The following is an 18981-nucleotide window of genomic DNA, read 5'->3' on the forward strand; positions in this document are numbered from 1 at the left end:
ATGTGTGAGTGTGCCCTGTGAGCACACACACAGCCTCACTGTTCCCAGCTTTTTGTACCAGAGTTTTCTTTGCTGAGTGCAAAGGTGGGAGCTGTGCAGAGATTCTCTCAGTGGACTGAGATCAAAGACCCGTGGCATTGCAGACCTTGAGAGCTGCTGGCCCTCAGAGATGGGAACTCCAGCTAGGTGCCGTGTGTGAGGCCAGTGGGTCCTCAGGGTGGAAGGAAGCAGCAACAACCAGCCCTTGTCTCCTAACCTGTGGACTTGGAGCTCAGGAGACCACGGGTCCGCAGGGTCAGGACAGCGTGTCCAGGACAATGTTCACAGTCGTGGCTTCGCCATGCTCATATTAGACAGACTCTTAGCTTTGCACTGGAGTTCACTTTCAGAGAGTGACCTGGGCTCGGGGGACTTCCTGTGTTTATTTACCTGGCGGTAGGCCAGTGGTGCTGTGTGCCGTGCTCCTCTTGTCTAGTGCTGTTCACCTCAGCCCTCCTGCTGCTTAAGATGGAAGGTGGCGATCAGGGAGTTTGGCTTTATTCTATTTTTAAAGAAAGTAGAGGGGACCGTGGCCAACCATGAAGGCCCAGTCAGGGTCTGCTGTGTCTCTTCACAGGCTTTGTTCCTCTGCATCCCTGGCAGTGTGAATCTCTGGCCCTCCCCGGCTGGTTGTGTTCCCAGGCCTAGGCTCCATTGTAAATCCTGTAGGCACTCAGTACCTGGCTTGTTCAGCACAGAGTCGCAGCTCTGCAGGGCCACATGCTCACCTCGCCTGCGTTGGGGCTGCCTCCCGCATGTCACCACAGTCCTGGTGCTGTCTTAGGGGAGCCTGAGCTGCGATTTGCCACTCACTAGTTCCCTTCTGTTAGCTGATGTGGCCCTGAACTCCCTTCCTCTTCTCGGACCCCACAGGAGGGGAAGTTTCTAGGTCTGCCTATCATGGCTTTCTGCTGCTGTGTTTCAGCCGTTCTTCCATGTGGTTTTCTATTCCCAAATAGAATTCTGGAAATACAAGTTAGCATAAGAGAAATGACTAGGAAATGCCACTGTGCATCAGAACATATTTACAAAATTCCCAATCACAGATTCTTTGATGCATGTTACAGTGTATAACCTTAACATTGGTTTAGCTTAACAATTAATAACAACCCAAAAGTACAGGCATCTACTTCCACATGTTTTTTATACTTAGAAACTTGCTAGTTAGCTAAGAATTGAATTTATTGTTAAGTGATTGAGACAAAAGTTTCTCTTGCTGTAGAAGTGTAAGGGAAAGTGCTTTGTCCCTGTGATGCCTGTTGGGGCTTCTGGTTCCCATGAAATTATGGCTCAGGAGCTGTGTGTTAAACCTGTTTATAAAGATCTCTGAGAAGTGGGAACCCTGGTGTTGGCATCTGAGGCGTGTCAGACACAGGGCTGTGGGCTGGCCCCACGGATGTCCTAGAAGATGGCGTTCTGTTCACAGTTGTTTATTATTTTCCTCCTATATCGATGAAACAGCCAGACCAAATCCGTTTGGAATGCCTGGGATGGTGCCACCTTATGTTCCCCCTCAGATGCTCAACATTCCACAGACTTCTCTGCAAGCAAAGCCCATGGTAAGTCATGCCCTGAGATGGGCGGGGCAGCGGGTCTTGAGCATTTCATTTTAATGAGTGCTAAAATGGTTTCTTAAATTCTTGTAATGATATATGAGATAGGTGCCCATGTTGTTCAAATTAAAAAATTACCCAGGAGGAGGCAAACCCGACATGCCTGGGCCCAGCCAGCCTCATGCGATGTCCTGTGCCTATGCTTCAGGCCCCACAGGTGCCCAGCCCAGGGGGGGCTCCGGGCCAGGGTCCATACCCATACAGCCTCGCTGAGCCGGCCCTCACTCTGGACACGAGCGGGAAGAACCTGACAGAGCAGAACAACTACAGCAACATTCCTCACGAGGGGAAGCACACGCCGCTGTACGAGCGGTCCTCACCCATCAACCCAGCCCAGAGTGGCAGCCCCAATCACGTGGATTCCGCCTACTTCCCTGGCTCTTCTACATCATCGTCATCAGACAACGACGAGGGCAGTGGAGGGGCGACCAAGTGAGTGTGCGTGCTCACAGAGCACTCCCGGTGCCTGTGACCTGGGGGGCTCCCTCTGCCTGCAGCTGCTCGGGTGTTAACTCAGAGAGGCGGTCCACTGCAGGTAGGTGCTGCACACTGCGCCCTGGCTGTGGAGGAGAGAGGAAGAGCGGGCCGCTGTGAGGTCCAGCCTGCACCACGCCAGCACCAAGGCCCGAGCTGCTGGAAACCTTTTGGGGAGGGACTGCGCGACATGTAGAACACGGGGTTCATGTGCATCAGCCCCACCATCCCAACAGCTGTAACCTCCGGGTCCCTGGATAGAGGGAGCTCCAAATTCCTCTCCTTCTCCAAACTCAGCAGCTCATAGAACTATTCTTGAAATAACACTGTTTGCCCAAGTAAAACCACAGAAAGTTGCCTGGACCAGACTGGGATTCTTCCAAGAGAGGAGTATTGCAAATACATAGTTGGTTAAAATCTGATGGAGGAAATCTTAAATGGCTACTACCCCTTCCCTTAAATTGTCTTATGTTTCAGAAAAAGGTAAGGAAAAAAGAAACAGGAAGTGTCTTTCCTCTGAGTCTTTTTCCTTAGTTTGAACTCTGCTTTGTAGGGTGAGTGACCAGGGTTAGTTAATAATATTTCAGTTTCTAGCAGGATTGGTGGATGTTATCTCTAGCTCTGATCTCTGACAGAAGAAATTTGAGAACGTTTCCAGTCTTTGAGCAGGTTCTTGCTGATATGTCCAGTGAAGCAAGTGATGTTTCCTCTCTGTCCTGTTCCATGTGTCCACCTGTGAAATGGGAGCAAATGTCTGCTGACCGTGGTGGTGGTCAGGACAGGGTTCACTGCTACCTGGGACTGCACGTCCTTTCCGTAGCAGAGAAATATAAAATTCATAAGTGGCCTGTTGTATATGCATTCCTAAAACTCCAAAATGAAATTAAGAATTGTAATTTAGCATTCCAACTTTTAAATTGGCCTTCCAGTGGGATGATAAATTTAAGACCTTTTGAAGCAGAATTTCTTGGTTGGGACCCAGAATCTGCATTTTAAACAAGGACCTCAGTGAGTCTCAGGCTTACCTGAAAGCCCAGGAACAACTGACAAATGGTCCGAGAAGCCTTTCACTGTGTGTTTTCTTTTTTAAAATTTACTTGTGACAGCAAGATCAAAGTATCTGAACAAATTCTGAAACCTTGGCAGAAGGTAAAAAGACAAAAGAAGTGGGCTGGGGATGTAGCTCTGTTGTAGTGTGCTTGCCTAACATGTGCGAGGCTCTGGATTCATGTCCCCAGGACCCCCCACCCAAAAAAAGGCACAAGGAGTAAGCTCATACTTAAGAGTCATGTGCTGGTGGCAGAGGTGTGGAAACCAGGTTGAGGTGGTTTGTTGGGCAAGGTGGGTGGTGACCACAGACACAGAGGTTTGTAGGTGAGACCACAGGTGCCAACTGATTTGGCATGTTGCCTTCATAGGGTGAGAGCTGAACTTAGAGCGAAGACATCTGCCTGAGCCTGGCCCCTTTCTGTGCATTCAGTTGTTTCCTGTTCATAAAGGTTCTGGTCTCCCTGTGAACTCTTCAAACTCCTGATGCCTTTACCCCAGACATGGCATTTTTACCGCTTTCTGCAGCTGGGGTGTGGACTGCTCAGTCTTGTGGTTGGTGTTTTGCCATCCTCACAGTGTGAAGAGTCAGGCAGAAGAGAAGGCATGGTGCACACACAGCATCACATCAGAAGGCTGGACTCAAGATGTCCCACTCAGCAGAGATTTGATTTCCTTGAATCCTCTCCATGTTTGCTGTAATACACAAGAGGCTGTGTTAGAAGTGCAAGGAAAGCAGGCAGATGAGAAGGGTGCTCAGATTGAACTTCAGGCCCTTGACTGGGGGCGTGTTTTTCTTATGGCAGGCGCCATGGTAGAACTTAAGTTATGTGTGTGGCAGGGGCTGAGGGGAGTCAGCCTTCGTGGTTTTCAGTGAGGATTCTAGTTTATTGAATGTGTTGTGTGTGGTTTATGTGGTGTGCAGTTTACACAGTTCAGTACTGCATAAGAGAACAGAGAATTGATTTTGTAGTAAAAAAAAAAAAAAAAAACCTCAAAAGCCAGTTATAGTGGTATGTGCCTGTACTCCCAGCTAGTCAGGAGGCTGAGGCAGGAGAATCACTTAAGCCTAGGAGTTTGAGGCCAGTCTGGGCAATACATTGAAACCCTGTCTAAAGATAAAACAAAGATTTTTACATGGTGGTGCATGCCTGTAATCCCAGTAGTTCCGGAAACTGAGGCAGGAGGATCACAAATTCAAAGCCAACCTCGGCAACTTAGCGAGACCCTGTCTCAAAATAAAAAATAAAAAGGGCTTGGGGATGTGGCTCAGTGGTTAAGCACCCCTGGGTTTAATCCCCAGTACCAAAATAATAATAATAAACATAGATAAACCAAAAAACTGAGCAGGAATACCAAGTCAGGACTTTAGTTTACTTTTGGTTAGAACTTGAATTAGGACCACAGACCTACTCTGCGCTTTCAGGATGGTTTTGAGGGGAAAGGAAATTATCCTTTACTTGGCCAAGAAATACTTGAGCACTTGCTTTTTACAGTGAACAGGATGGTGGGTGTGTTCTGAGGCAGGTCAGTGAAAACAACTCGCGGAGGAGCGTGTGGGTCGAGTGCAGGAGGGCAGGGTAGGAGGTTGACAGCTGGTCACCAGGGCTGGGCCTTACACAACTGGATGCCTTCAGTGCCACAGGAAACAGCCACGAGTGTGCTCTACTGGGCCCTGGGCTGGAGAGACCTGGTGTTTCTTTGGGCATGAGTTTATTCTCAACTTTGTGCTGTTTTCCCTTGGGTCAGAAAGTCTCTGGGCAGTTGAACAGTTGATCCTCAGAGCTGTGATCTTAACCCCTTCGGCAGATTGACTGTGGAAATACGTATAAATCTCTAGACCACGAATTAGCCAATGAGAGAGGCCTTCTAGTTGCCTTGCAAGTTGTGCCCCTAAGACTGCCTGGGGGGCCAAGGGGTGCTGGATGGGACGAGTGTCCAGTAACAGAAAGCAAAGGCCAGTTTCTACAATTCAGAAATATTCCCACAGTACATGTTAAATGATGCCACAAGGAAGCAGTAAGTCAAATTCAGATTGTGGGACAATTTACAAAAGAAATGTCCTAGTTCCCCCAACAGTAAATCCATGGCATTTTTTTTTTAAGGGTGTTGGTGATGGGTGATGGGGACTGTCACAGAATAAAAGAGGCAACCAAGAAAGAAAAGTGCTTCCTACAAATTAAGATAAATGTTTTAAATGGCAAAAGATAGACGCATGCAATTCAGAGGAAATACAGACATCACTAAACACGTAAAAGGATGTTCACCCTCACTAAGAAGATCAAAGGAATGAAACTTAAAACATAAAAAGGTACCTTTTTTAAAACCCATAAAATTGTCAAACATTCGTTCTTAAACTACGGAGGGTGCCGTGGGTGGAGAGGGTGAGACGTGGCTCTCCTGGCAGGGTCCCCGTGCCCCTCAGCCCTTCCCATAGGTGTCTGAGAGCCAGGGGCACCCATCATGGAGATGTGGCTCAGTACCTGCAGGAAGGTGGGTGTGGGTCGTGTACACAGGGAGTGTCACCCCATGCTCCAGGAATGTCCTGAGAAAGGGCAGCTGCCCGGGAGGCAGCAGAGTGCAGAGGTCCCAGGTGACCACAGGGCAGACAGCCCACACTGCCAGGGGCCATCATGACATGCATTGGGTGGTCCCTGTGCTTATCCCTTTGCTTCCCTTTATGTTTTAAAGTCTCATTCAGCATTTCAGGTTCTTCAGTTGGCTTTTTCCAGATTCTGTCAAGTGGAAGTCATGACAGTTAGGCCAGGGGCTCAGAGCATGGGAGCTGTCCTGCCACACAGCTGTTGCTGTAGGTGTTTGTCCAGCAGAGACTAGAGATGAGCCATGTGGGAAGGTGTGCCTGTGGGAAGCCCAACCTGGGTCTAACTGGAACTTCTACTGTGTGCTATTTGTCCCAAGAGGAAAATGTGCCTTTGGCCATGATCAGACCAGCCAGTTACCTAGGCCCATGGCAGTTAGTTTAGCAGTAGAATAGAAAAGAAATGTGTTGTTCTCTCACTGAATAATTTTCCCTGTTCTTTTTTTCAGAGTAGCATCTGTACACACTTCTTCTATTTTTGGTTAAAATTTTTAAGTTAAGGTGATGGTCTTGTTTTTCTTCCCTATTTGGCCTCTGTCAGACTTAGTAGTCCTGTTATGGTTGAGTCCTTTTGGAGGTGCTTATTTTATATTATTTTTGTAGATTTATTTGGGCTTATGGAATTTGAATAAAAATGAAGTTGCAAAATTTTTAATTCTCTGTTTTACATTCTTCTTTTGAAATTATCATCATGATACAATGTTATATAGAATTGAAACATTGGAAGATACAATAGAGAATCTTCCATATCCCACATCTGGAGAGGTGACTCTCTTCAAGGTATTAGTGAATTTGTGCATCTTATATTTCTCTACATACACTGAAATGGAGTTTTTATAAGACTGAGGTCTTATCTTAGGGATAGCACTTGCCCTTTTCCCTTTTCTTCCTTCTTCTATATTTCATACACTTATGTGAATTTATAAGTTTACTTACTTTTAAGTGTAAATATGTATGTTACACCTGATATTGCCTCGATGTTTTTGCATGTTATTGCTGACATTTTTAAGTGGATAGATGAAAGTCCTATTCAGAGAGAGGACATTTCAACTTTGTGTAGGGTTGTTTCATTTTCTCATCCCTGGTATGTGTGCCTGAAGTGGAGAGGAGGGACCCAGTGTAGCAGGGCGTCTTGGCATACACTGTTGGTTTTGGGTTTGGCTTGCATGGTGGCATCTCCTGTGTACACTTTGCACATACTCACACCCCATAGCTCATTGTGCATGACCCCTGTAAGTCCACGTCCAGGCTGTGGAGGATGAATTGGGAAGGCAAGCTGCTTGGTGTCAGTGTCCAAGGGCCCTGGGGATCCTCTGTACCCGAGTAGTGTCAAGGGCTGACCCCCTGGTCTGTGGTTATGTGGCTTCATACTCCAGTGCACTCCCATGTCTTTGGGAGTCTACAGAATTGTTTGTGAATTATACAAACTGATGAGTGTGCATAATAAATGGCAGCCATCACTATTATTTTAAAGTTAACTATTGAAACAATATAAAACCAAATATTTGCAGCTCTATCTGTGGAACTGCAGATTGTTCCGAATATCATGGTCTTTTCCTGGAAGGGGTTTCTTAATGTATCGTTGTATCATTTTACAGATAATAAACCATTTTATTATTTTTAAAAGCCCAAAATATTGATTGGTTTTTAATGTATTATAGTTGAAGAATTTTTCATTTTGTTAGCTTTGACATGACATCCCAGGAAGTATGCTCTTGAGGTCTTTTTTCCTTTAAGGGGGGTCCAGATAATTTCCTTCCACTTTGAGTCCTTTCAGAAACCTTGTGGTCTACAAAGAGAATTACATGTTTCCCTGGTTTGGGATCTGGGGCCACCAGAGGCCAGGGCCTGAGGGAGTGGCTTACAATGAGCAGCTATGGGCTTTTCTTTTAAATTGTTGGGCTATTGTGTTGGACAGATTTCTGTTTTGACTTTTTAACACATGGTGACCTTTCTACTATCCTCTCATATAAACTGTTTTGAATTTTGGCAAAAAGTAGTTTTGATCTGTGTAGTGAGAGGGTCTGTGTGTGCTCTAGACACCCACTCCCCTCTAAGGCGTTTCTATTAATTCGTCACAGCAGCCAACATCGGCACCCTCGCTCATGGTCTGTAAGGGGCAGCACTGTGACCACACAATTCCCTGATGCCAGTGAGAAAAGGAGTGTGAGCCATGTCTCACCGTTGCCTGGGGAAGTGCTCTCTCTGTTTTCTGGTTATGTGCTGTTCAGCCCTGTTCCATGGAGAAGACTGAGCACAGGGACAATAGCATAATTAGGGACGAGGGGAGTTGTAGGTGTCTGCACGCACGGATCACTTTGCAGGCTTCCTGGTCATCAAGGTTCTGAAGGATGACACCTGACCAGACCAGGCCTCGCAGGAGAACCCTGAACACCAGTGGAGTGAGGCCAGGCCCTCCTGGCTCGTGCCTTGGGGCCCTCGCCCTCCTGCCCCACAGGTCCCAAAGACTTCTCTCCCTTGTTCTCAGTCCTGTTGAGTTAGGGAGCAGATGGCCCTGAAAACGGCTTATCAAAAGTCAGCCTTGCTAGTTTGACCACATCTGACTTTACACACACACACACTTCCAGGTATTTCTACTGTGGATTGTCTTTTACTTTCCTAAATTTAATATTTCTAATCATTGGTATGATTTGCCTTTGCTCTTCCTGTTGGTGGAGTCAGGTCCTCCATGTTCTACTCCTTCTCGTCTCCCTGACATCATACTCTGGGGCAGCGGGGTAGGCAAACCAGCTCATTTGCTCCTGGTACCACTGCCCTGCTATCTAGGGAAATGTGGGGAGGGGATCTTGCAGGGACTAGAGCAGTTTGCTACCTCTGACATGCTTTCATGCAGAAGCATCCTCAAATGTCCCTAGTGAAGCGAGACCTCGTGGCAGCTTTCTGACAACCTGCAAGGCCCGCCCTGCCCTGCTGGGCTCCCTGCTATGTGTGGTCAGGTTGCCAGAGTCCACGTGGTCTTTTCTGTTGCTCACCTGCAGTGTCTTTTTGAGTGTGTGCAGCTTCCATCCACAGCCAACTCTCCTGAGGTTGCGTGTGGTACAGTTTGGAATAATGGATCTCCTTTGAGTCCAGTGCCTTTTCCTATGTGCATGCCTCAATTAGTTCCCTTCTTGCTGAGCCTAACTTATCACCAAACGTTTTTTACTGTGGGGATGTAGATGCGGGTCCGAGGGAGCCACCCTCTGGACGTAACCCAGCACTGCACTTCCTCTTCCCCTGGGGTGGAACAGGAAGAGGTGAAACATCTGATTTAAGTACAGTTTTAAGATGTTATCAGTTGTGTAAGATGAAATATAAATGTATAAGGAAAAGTTCTGAAGTCTGATCCATCTGTTCTTCCAAGTATGGCATTTGGCACATTCATTGTTGTCTTAAGTTGTGTAGCAGTAGTCATCCCACTGAAGTATATTGGACTTCTTTGAAGATTGGCTGTTTTCAGCTGGGTGCGTTGGCACAGGCCTAAAATCCCAGTGGCTTAGGAGGCCAAAGCAGGAAGATTGAGAGTGCAAAGCCAACCTCAGTAACTTAGTGAGGCCCTAAGCAACTCAGCAAGACCCTGTCTTAAATAAAATATAAAAGGGGCTGGGAGTGTGACTCAGTGGTTAAGTGCCTCTGGGTCCAATCCCAGGTACCAAAAAAAGATTGACTGTTGTCAAGACAAGAGACTTTTTGGGAAAAATTTTAGATTTTACAGTATGTTTGTTAGAAGGTTCTGTGAGCATCTAGATGACATTATTTTCAGTTTGATCACCTATGTAGAACACTAAGACTGGCAAGTTATAGGTTCTGTGGGGTCTCTGGTGGTATGGCAGTGGGTCTGGGTTCCAGGGTCAGTAGAAGAGTGAGCCACGAAATTGTGGTGGTCAAGGCAGTTTTTTCTCACTGGTGCTCACAATGACACCAGAAAGATTTCAGACATGTCACTCAGAGTAGTAAGCATGAGTTTACTGAAGGGGTAGGAAAAAGGGAAAAGGGAACACCCCTCAGTGGGGAGGGTGGGTCATCTCAGACAGGAGGACGTTCTTTCTCCTGCCTTGCCCTCCAGTTTTTTGTGGGGGTCCCAGGGAAGTTTCCAAAGAGTCTTGTCCAGGTCCATCTCTTGACTTTTGCCTGATAGCAAGTCTCCACTGTGCAGGACAACTCTAAGTCACTTTGGCCCATGCCAACTGGTTCTCATTGGAATCTGTTCTCAGAGCATTTATAGTTGGGGCAGGTATCCTTGTCTCCCTGAATTCTGGGATGTGATTTGGGTAAACATCACATGAGTCCCCACTTTTGGCATTTTGGGCCTACATTTCTCCTGCAGATAACAGGTTTTTTGCTGAGGAATGTAACCTCTCCTGTTGGCTTTAGCCAGGCAGGGCTGCAGGTAAATTGCTTTTTTAAAAGAAACTTGTGGGGGTCTGCTAATTATTCCTTAACCCCATGTTCCCACTGCTCTGTCACCATCGCTCTCCTGACTGGTGCTTCCCTAATGCACAGCCTTCCCTGTTCCTCTGTCTGTAGTTCCTGATCCTGGGGTGCTAGTTTCCTGTGTGTTCAGTGAACATGCATAGCAGTTAGAGAATCTTGGCTGTTCTTACATCATATGCCACAGTCGTCACAACTTTAGGTGTACAGCTTGATTAAGTGACTTATCCCCCAGGTCCCCATCGCACATACCATAGCAGTTATCAAGCTGCCATGTCTGACTCCCACCCAGATAGCACACACTCAGCCAGCGTTGACAGGGATCTGCTTCCAGGAGCATTGGTCCAGGCCTCATCATGTCGGCCATTAGAGCTGCTTCCTCTTTGCTTTTTGGTGTCCTGGACCCTCACTCTCCAGGGATGCTTGCCCTGGTTTTGATGCCTCCTGGCCATTGCAGGGGTCCTCTCATTTCTTAAGTTGTACCTGAGTTTGTAGAAACCTTGCACAGGAGCAGTGGTTTCCCTTGAGACTCTGAGAACCTGGACATGAGGAGCAATCTTCTTGTGTCAGGTATGTGGTGTCCTGACTAGAAGGGCTTGTTGTGTGAGTGGGATTGAGGAGCTGGAATGAGACTCTGGGGTGTCATCTTGTGTCTTGTGGGATAGTGCTCTTGGTTTAAGATGGAGGGACAGTCTTCTCATCTGTTCTCTTTTCATACCTTCATTTAAAAACTAGGACTTAAATGAAGTTGGTTAGAAGATGGGAGAATTAATGAATATTAAAATCTGTCCATTTGTTCATGCAGGTCAGTTAGAAAGATAAGCCAGGTTTGTGTCCCATGTTGGCATGCCCTGTGGCCAGCACTGTTTTCATGTGGTCCTTTGGGCGCTTAGGCCTGCCACAGAGGACCAAGTGCAGGGTCCTCTAGAGTTGCCCTGGCCATCCCCACCTGGTGTCACCTGTCTGCTGGTTTCTAGTGCGGGCTTGTACCCTGCCCATCCTGCTCAAGGTTCCTCAGGTACCTGCAACCTATAGGATGAAGCTTTTCACTTTGCTGGGGTCCATGGCAAACCACTCCACCAACACCGTGGTCCATAAGCACAAGTCAACAAAGAACTGAGAATGACACTTACCTGACACCTTCTGATCTGTTCCATTTGCATTTTTTAACATGCTCATTCGACCCACTGCGTTGTTTTTCCAGACTATCATGGGGTCACAGCACGGTTTAGCAGATGCTGATGGTTTAGCAGATGCTGATGGAGACAGCTTAGCTGGGCCTGCCCCATCCCTTTCCCTTCCAGGTTTTTTTTTTTTTTTTGCTACTTTGCCAAATGAAACCGTTCCTCCAATAAGTTTCCATTAACTCTCTGTTCTCTGCTCACCAAGTCCATCATCTTCTCCTTCCTGTCTTGCTCTTCCCCTGTCTTCCTGATGGTCCACTTGGCATCTTCCCCAGCCTTGACCACAGAGTAGACTGGATGCCCTACGTGTATATCACCACCTTACACCTATTTATAGTTTTGCCAGGAACATTGAATCTTACGCTGCCTGATTGTTGTCACTTAAATGATGTGATTTCTTATCCCCCTTGACAACAGAAAGCTCTAGAGAATATTTCTGGGGTGGAGTAAAGCATGGGAAGAAGTATTGTTATTATTACAAGTCTGCAGACTTAGTTTGGGTCCTCTTGTCATCATGAACTTGTTTGGATAGTGGTTCACAGTAATCAGTGATGGTGTTCATTTTGCATTCAGCCACATCAGTGGGAACAAGATTGGCTGGGAGAAGACCGGAAGCCACACAGAGGCCTCAGGACACGGGGAGACCCAGGAGACCAAGCAAAGGTACAAAGTCTTTGCCTTCTGTTCTCTAAATTCTGACTCTAGGTATGTTGTCTGAGTGGTCAATTTTAAGAAAATCCTTCCTTTTAAACGAGAGGAAGTAGTTGTTGAGAGCTGCCCCCAGCCTGTCTGTCTCAGCACGCAGGGGTACCCAGTGCACCTCTCTGCTCTGGGGCAAAGTGCCTGGCCTGTCTGAGTTGCCTCTCTTGGGGGATTTCTGTGAGACCCAACTATGAAAGCACCTGGAATGTGTTCATTACAAATGGAAATAACCACCACATACACACATCTGTAATCCCAGAGATTTGGAGACTGCGTAGGGGTATTGCAAGTTCCAGGCCAGCGCTCAGCAACTTAGTGATGCTCTAAGCAACTTTTTTTTTTTTTCTGGTACCAGAGATTAAACCCAGAGGTACTTAACTACTGAACCACATCCCCAACCCTTTTTAAAAAACATTTTACTCAGAGATAGGGTCTCACTGAGTTGCTTAGCACCTCACTTTTGCTGAGGCTGACTTTGAACTCCTGATCCTCCTGCTTCAGCCTCCCAAGCGACTAAGATTACAGGTGTGTGCCACTGCACCCAGTGCCCTAAGCAACTTAATGTGACCCTGTCTCAAAAATAAAAAATAAGGAAAAATAAAAAGGACTGGGGCTGGGGTTGTGACGGAGCGCTTGCCTAGCATGTGTGAGGCCCTGGGTTCCATCCTCAGCACCACATTAAATAAACAAACATACAAACAAACAAACAAACAAATAAATAAAGTTATATTTTAAAAAGCTAAAACAGTAAATTAATCCTGGGGTTGCTGGAGATGTGACTCAATAGTTAAGTGCCCTGGGTTCAGTCCCTGGTTGCTCCCTGCCCCACAAAAGGAAATAAACCAATTCCATTTTCTCCCTTCTTATCTATTTCTACTTGTTCATAATGATCTCTAGAAATATATTTTTAATTTGCAAAGTCACACCTGTCACCTGTGGGCCCTGAGAAGGAGCAGAACACCTGCTGGAAGAGGGTTGGTTTATATACAGGGTTATCTGACTATCAGACATTCATCTGAAACTCAACTGTTACATAGTCTCGCTGTTGAAATGATTGTCCTACAAATAAGTAACAAAAATTCATGCTAGATACCTGTTATTTTCAAAGCACCTTCCAAAGCACTTTTGAGTTGCTTCTGTATTTTTATGGAAGAGGGAGAATGTAGAAACACTTATGAATTATCCATGAGTTAGTCTTTTTAAGACTAATTTTGGCACTTGTATATTAAAGGTAAAATAAGCACTTAATTGCATACCATTGTAAAGACATTTTGTTCCAAAACAGAAAATGTATGCCTTTAGGGTGGCACTAAATCAAGCAATAAAGCAATTCGTATTTCCAACTTTTATTCTGATCAGGAAAAGTTTATTGTACAAATAATAATTGCTCTTGGGCAGTTATTCAGAAGATTCAGATTATGCCAAAGCATCTCCTGCCTCTCTTCCGCCCCACCACGTGGCACTAATCCAGCGATGTGTTAATCATCTGGGGTCTCAGTGTTTCCTTTCTGTGCACACATCCCAGGTTTTGGTGGGTGGTTGTTACAAATTGGGCATTTTCCACCTAACAATAGATCTGAGCCATTCATTGTGTTTGATAGGATTGGCTTGGGTTTGTTTTGTTTCTTCTTTAATTTTTCCCTTTATGTAATTGAGTTTGGGGTTTTGTTTCTCTCTCTCTCTCTCTTTTTTTTCCCCTAAGAGTTGGGGTCTTGCTGTATTGTCCAGGCTTGCCCCAAACTCCGGGCTCAAGCGATCCTCCTGCCTCAGCCTCTGGAGTAGCTGGAACTACACCCAGCCACCACCAGCAGGATTTTGTTCTTTAAATACCAGCTGTGGCGGTGAAGAGCAAGACTTGAGTCGGGCTGGATATGAATCCAGTTCTGAGTTGTTGTTTGCAGAATGATGGTCAGGCTGGGTAGCCTCTCAGAGTGTTAGTGTCTTGATTTGTAGAAATACTAGCAAGATCTCAAGGAAAGCAGGAACATGGAAGACTGGGCTGTGTGGCGATGGTGAGTGAGAGCTGAGTGAGGTAGTGAAACAGCGCCGAGCTGGAGGTCCCAAGGGACAAGAGCAGCAGGTCAGGAGCAGCGTCTTCCCCAGTCGAGCCTCCAGGCCTCCACCCAACGCAGAGGCATGCGGGGACACAGAGGAGGAGCGGGGAGCATAGGACTCTCCTCTGTGGATGGCAATGTTAATGGCATTTCTGTGTGCAAGGCAATCCAAGGAGGGGATTAGATCAGAACTTTCTCTGGTTGCTCTGTCCCTAGTGGCACTAGACCTGGTCTCTCCAGATAGGACTCTGTACCCTCCATGGATGTCAGGTGGACAGGCACCTGGAACACTTGAGAGTGGAGATGTGACACGAACTTGTTTTTCTCCCTCCTGTCCTTTGCCCTGTAGGCAGAAGGTTCCTCCACTGCCTCTTCAGGAAGCCAGCTGGTGGAAGGCAAAGGGAGCCAGATGGGCACAGTCCAGCCAATCCCGTGCCTCCTGTCGATGCCCACCAGGAACCACATGGACATCACCACACCTCCCCTGCCCCCCATCGCACCTGAGGTGCTAAGAGTGGCCGAGCACAGGCACAAGAAGGGGCTGATGTACCCCTACATCTTCCACGTCCTGACGAAGGTATTATCCAGGGGCCCTGGAGTGATTCCCTTTATTTGACAGGTGTTTTGTCCTTTTTTCGTTTTGTGAATCATTTTTCTATCGTAGTAAAATATTTGAAATCAGAGTTTACTTTCTCCTTTCTAAGCATTAAAGAAAAGCTGAAATTTTATTCCTGTATGTACAATTTAAAAATACCTTGCAAAAAGTCTTACTTTCTTCGACTTAGTTTAAAATATTTTTGAAATTTCTAATGAAATAATGACACATTACAGTGTTTTATAACTTGTAATTTTATTCTTCTGATTTCAACTTCAGATTTTCTGCCATATTTGTGCTGTAATGTCAGATTTAATTCTGATGTGTAAGATACAACATCTAAGTTCTTTTTCATTTGTCCTTAGAAAGTAACGTTTCCCCTTATGAGTAGCTGGTAATACTTCATGTATTTTGACTTGTTCGTCTACTTCATTGAGTGCAAATTTAATCGTGCTAATAGCATTGTTGGATATAGGATCTTGTTACCAGATGCATAGTCAGAAAATGCAGTAACCTTTTTACCCAGCGTCATTATTTCACTTTACTAATATCTTTCCAAATGTATTCTTAAATATGTGCATATGGTGTGGCATTCTTTTTTAATCTTGGTGTCTCCAGTGTATCTATGTGTATTTAAATTTCCTCAGTGATCTGTAGTCTTTATGTTGGCATTTATAATCTTGGGCCCACAATTTAACAAGCTACTTCAGTGACCAGAGTTATCACGCAGGATTGGTTTGTTACTATCATGTATTATTTACGTGCTTTCCTTAATACTTGTGCTACTATATAGTAAGGCTTTTCTGCTTTTTGCAATCCATCTGTGGTTTGTAAAATGGAGTCGATAAGTTTAAAAGACTCCTATTCCACAGCACTCATGAGGTGTAAACTGTTGGTTGACTAATCCAAACATTGCTTACTTGTGTAAATTAAAGAACATGAATATTTAGCTAGTAGTATTTACTCAACTCTTTTATTTTTTAATTGTAACTACCTCCAAATCTCATCTTACTATTTGATATTAATATGCTATCACTTTTCAACATTGTGGTTGTAAAGTAAATATTATTTTGGGGTTCAGTGTAAACTAGAAAGGATAAGTGAAAAGTTACTTTGTGAAAAGGTTTTTGCTAAATAGGCTTAAGGGACCAAAATTATGGGAAATAACATGTAAAAAGATGGCACACGTTCTCTGTGGGACTCTTTGAGATGTAGGGTACCCTAGAGTCATCTGCTGTACCCACCCTGCCAATTCTGATTCCTGTCCCCAACAGCTGGTTAGGTCTACATGTAGGATGCAGGCTGTAGTTGACCCTCTTTGGTGTTACAGATTTCAAGGGGGAAATGTTGACGTAATGACTCTGAGAAAAGTAAACCTGTCTTTTCAGAGTTTAGAATGTTCAACTTTTAAAATATCTTAGGGAATAGTTAGGTTATAGTGCATACTATTTCCTACGCACTGAATAGCTCTGGTATTAAATTGTCCAGGCTGACATGTACTTACATGAAGCCTCATAGTAATGCAGAGAATTGTCAAAACTGCATAATACTGAGAGAAAATCCCTAGATGAGAGTGTTACTGGATGAATGAATATGAGAGTATTGGAGAAGGGATGACCAGTTTTGAGATTAAATTTCTATGACAGAAAAATGTTACAAAATTACTAAGTAAATAAATTTAACAGATATTGAAGATCACAAATGTATTTTAACGTTATGAATATACATAAATACAATTTTTCCACAAAATATTCTGAGGTGTATTTTGATGCCTTAAAATACCCAAGACAGTACCAAAGAATTTTGGAACAATCTGGATTGCTGAAGGCCACACAGTTGGGTCCTTTGCCTCTGGGAGGCATGTTCTTGAGTCACATGATTGGCTGGAACTTGAACAAGGTGGGATGCTTTGATCCTTTTCCGTAGTAGCTGCTCATGGCCTTGCCCACAATGAGATGTTCGTTGAGCACCTACCACACTAAGGCAGAGACCTAGTACATATGTAAAATGGAGCGTTCTCTTAGGTAGATTATTTTTAATATGTGGTCATTTTTAGTGAAAGAACCTGACAAAAAAAATCTGACCATTTCATTTTCAGAATACTGAATTCCTTGTATTGCATCAGGTCTTTGAAAATTATAAATTTTATTACATAGGACCATCTTGATCCCTTAAATAAAAAAGTTTCAAGTTCTCAACATTTTCTATTCTATTTGTTGTCTGGCTTGATCTGTTTAGCTTGTTTCAAAGACTTGGAATTTTCTTCTTCTTTTCTTTAGTTCTTGATTTTGGATTAAGAATAGAGTAATGTAGGGCCTATTTTGAGGCTCTGAGCATACATTTAGACACAAGACTGCCAAATGAACTCTCTATACATCTTGGTGTAGGCCAGTTAAGCCATTGATTTGGAATAGAATTGCAATGTCATTAATGGAGATAATACAGTATGTTTCTGTGAGTTGATTGTAAATTCATCATGAAAAATGTGCAATATTATTCTGCTTTCTTCCATGCAAAGGGTGAAATCAAAATTGCTGTTTCTATTGAAGATGAAGCCAACAAAGACCTGCCTCCGGCCGCCCTGCTCTATAGGCCAGTTCGTCAGTATGTTTACGGAGTCCTGTTTAGTTTGGCAGAAAGCAGAAAGAAAACTGAGAGACTTGCTTTTAGAAAGAACAGACTTCCACCAGAATGTATGTACTGTAACAATCCATTGTTTGTTTTCCTCGGTACCTCGTAATCTCTTGTGCATTTTCTAAAGCCTTAGAAGAATCCTGACTGAGTTGACCCAAGAGTCTGCGTGTACAGGAGGTGGGCCGGGCCGTCCACAGGGCGGTAGGCCAGGGTAGAGCCCTCAGGACAGGATGAGAAGCCAGACTTTCCTCAGTAATGTTCCAGTAATGATGCTTATTCAGTAAAATAATAAAACAGCAGGTTTACACTTTAAACTGAATGTTGATCTGAAAGCACTCTTAAATGGCCGTCACTCTCTGTAATTACCCGTCTTAGTAACTGGGACGCTTGTGTGTCTGTGCTGTGGTGTTGACAAGGTGCAGATCTGCTCTCTCCAGCAGTCCAACGTCTGGAGACAGGTCCTTCAGGGCTCTGCATCCATGGCAGAGGTTGTGGGACTTGAGTGGGTCATCACAGGATTGTACTAATTTACCTCGGAGTCTTCTGAAAAGTATCATTTGAAATATTGATCAGAGTTGAGGTCCAAAGCATTTTTTTTCCTCTGCTAGTGGGCCTGTGTCATATTTTGGGAAAAGAGGTCCTTTCTACTCTCAGTAATTTGATCTACTGATGTAAGCAATATAAAACCAGTGTACATTTACTAGGAAATAGAAAAGATCCCTAAAACATGCAGTCTAAAATAAGAATATTTTAAGTTATGGAAACTGTGAATTACTACATCATTCTTTTTTAAAGGAAAAATATTTGATTGCAGAATTCCTGCTGGATGGTGGAGAAATGCAGGCCTCATTAGGGGTGAAGCTCATGGTCAGCCCTGACTGTGGTTCTGAGTTTCAGAACTTGGTTTAAAGTTCAGTAGATTCTTAAATTTTCCGTTTGCAGTTTCTGTGCTAGAATGGTGATCCGTGAGGCTTTAGACAAAGCACCTCTCAACTGCCCTTCCTTGGAGGTGTTTGCACTGGGAACCACTGCTGAGTTGCTTGCATTACCATAGCTGATCAAAGGTGAGGCCAGACCCACAGGGTCCCTGCCTTCTACCCTCTGTCCTCAATGACTGGGAACACCAAGTGTTGGAAATGACATCTTCTCAGAGATGTGGGCACTCTTACATGTACATGTTCTCATTCTTTCCTCATATCATGATTCATTTGCTCACAAAAAAATGGCATTTCTCACGTAGCCCGGCTTGTGCTGGTGGCTGGTGATGCCTAGCCTGCCATCCTGGGAAGGAGTGCTTTGTGGTAGAAGGTATTTGGTTCATTTCTTTAAGGGTTCCAAACCTCAACTTAACTTTCCACAGCAGGCTCTCAAGGAATTTCCAGCAATCACCTGTGCCATCCCACAGAGGCAGCTTGACTGTCCCCTTTCCCTCTGGCCTAAGAGTATTGGGCATCATCATGTGTTGCAGTGCCAGCCATGCTCAGGGGGTAGTATTGACCACCCCCCGCCCCCGCCCCACTGTGGGTGTGCAACCAGCAGGTGTCACGCACAACTGACCTGCCGCTACAGTGCTAACAGGTGTGGGGCCAAACCTTCTGAAGGACTGAAG

At 45.0% G+C, this 18981-nt stretch overlaps 1 protein-coding gene across 1 annotated transcript in view; it reads left to right on the forward strand.

Moving 5' to 3' along the window:
* The window catches only part of Fam120a (family with sequence similarity 120A), a 101386-nt gene that overhangs the window by 51675 nt on the left and 30730 nt on the right, over positions 1–18981 (forward strand). Inside the window, 6 exon segments of the mRNA XM_047526475.1 lie at positions 1501–1598; positions 1801–2084; positions 11961–12015; positions 12018–12050; positions 14493–14720; positions 17257–17431. Of these exon segments, the coding sequence (XP_047382431.1) occupies positions 1501–1598; positions 1801–2084; positions 11961–12015; positions 12018–12050; positions 14493–14720; positions 17257–17431 (873 nt within the window).

The sequence above is a fragment of the Sciurus carolinensis genome, chromosome 15 (genome assembly GCF_902686445.1).
Source record: "Sciurus carolinensis chromosome 15, mSciCar1.2, whole genome shotgun sequence".
In the NCBI taxonomy this organism is placed as follows: Eukaryota; Metazoa; Chordata; class Mammalia; order Rodentia; family Sciuridae; genus Sciurus; species Sciurus carolinensis.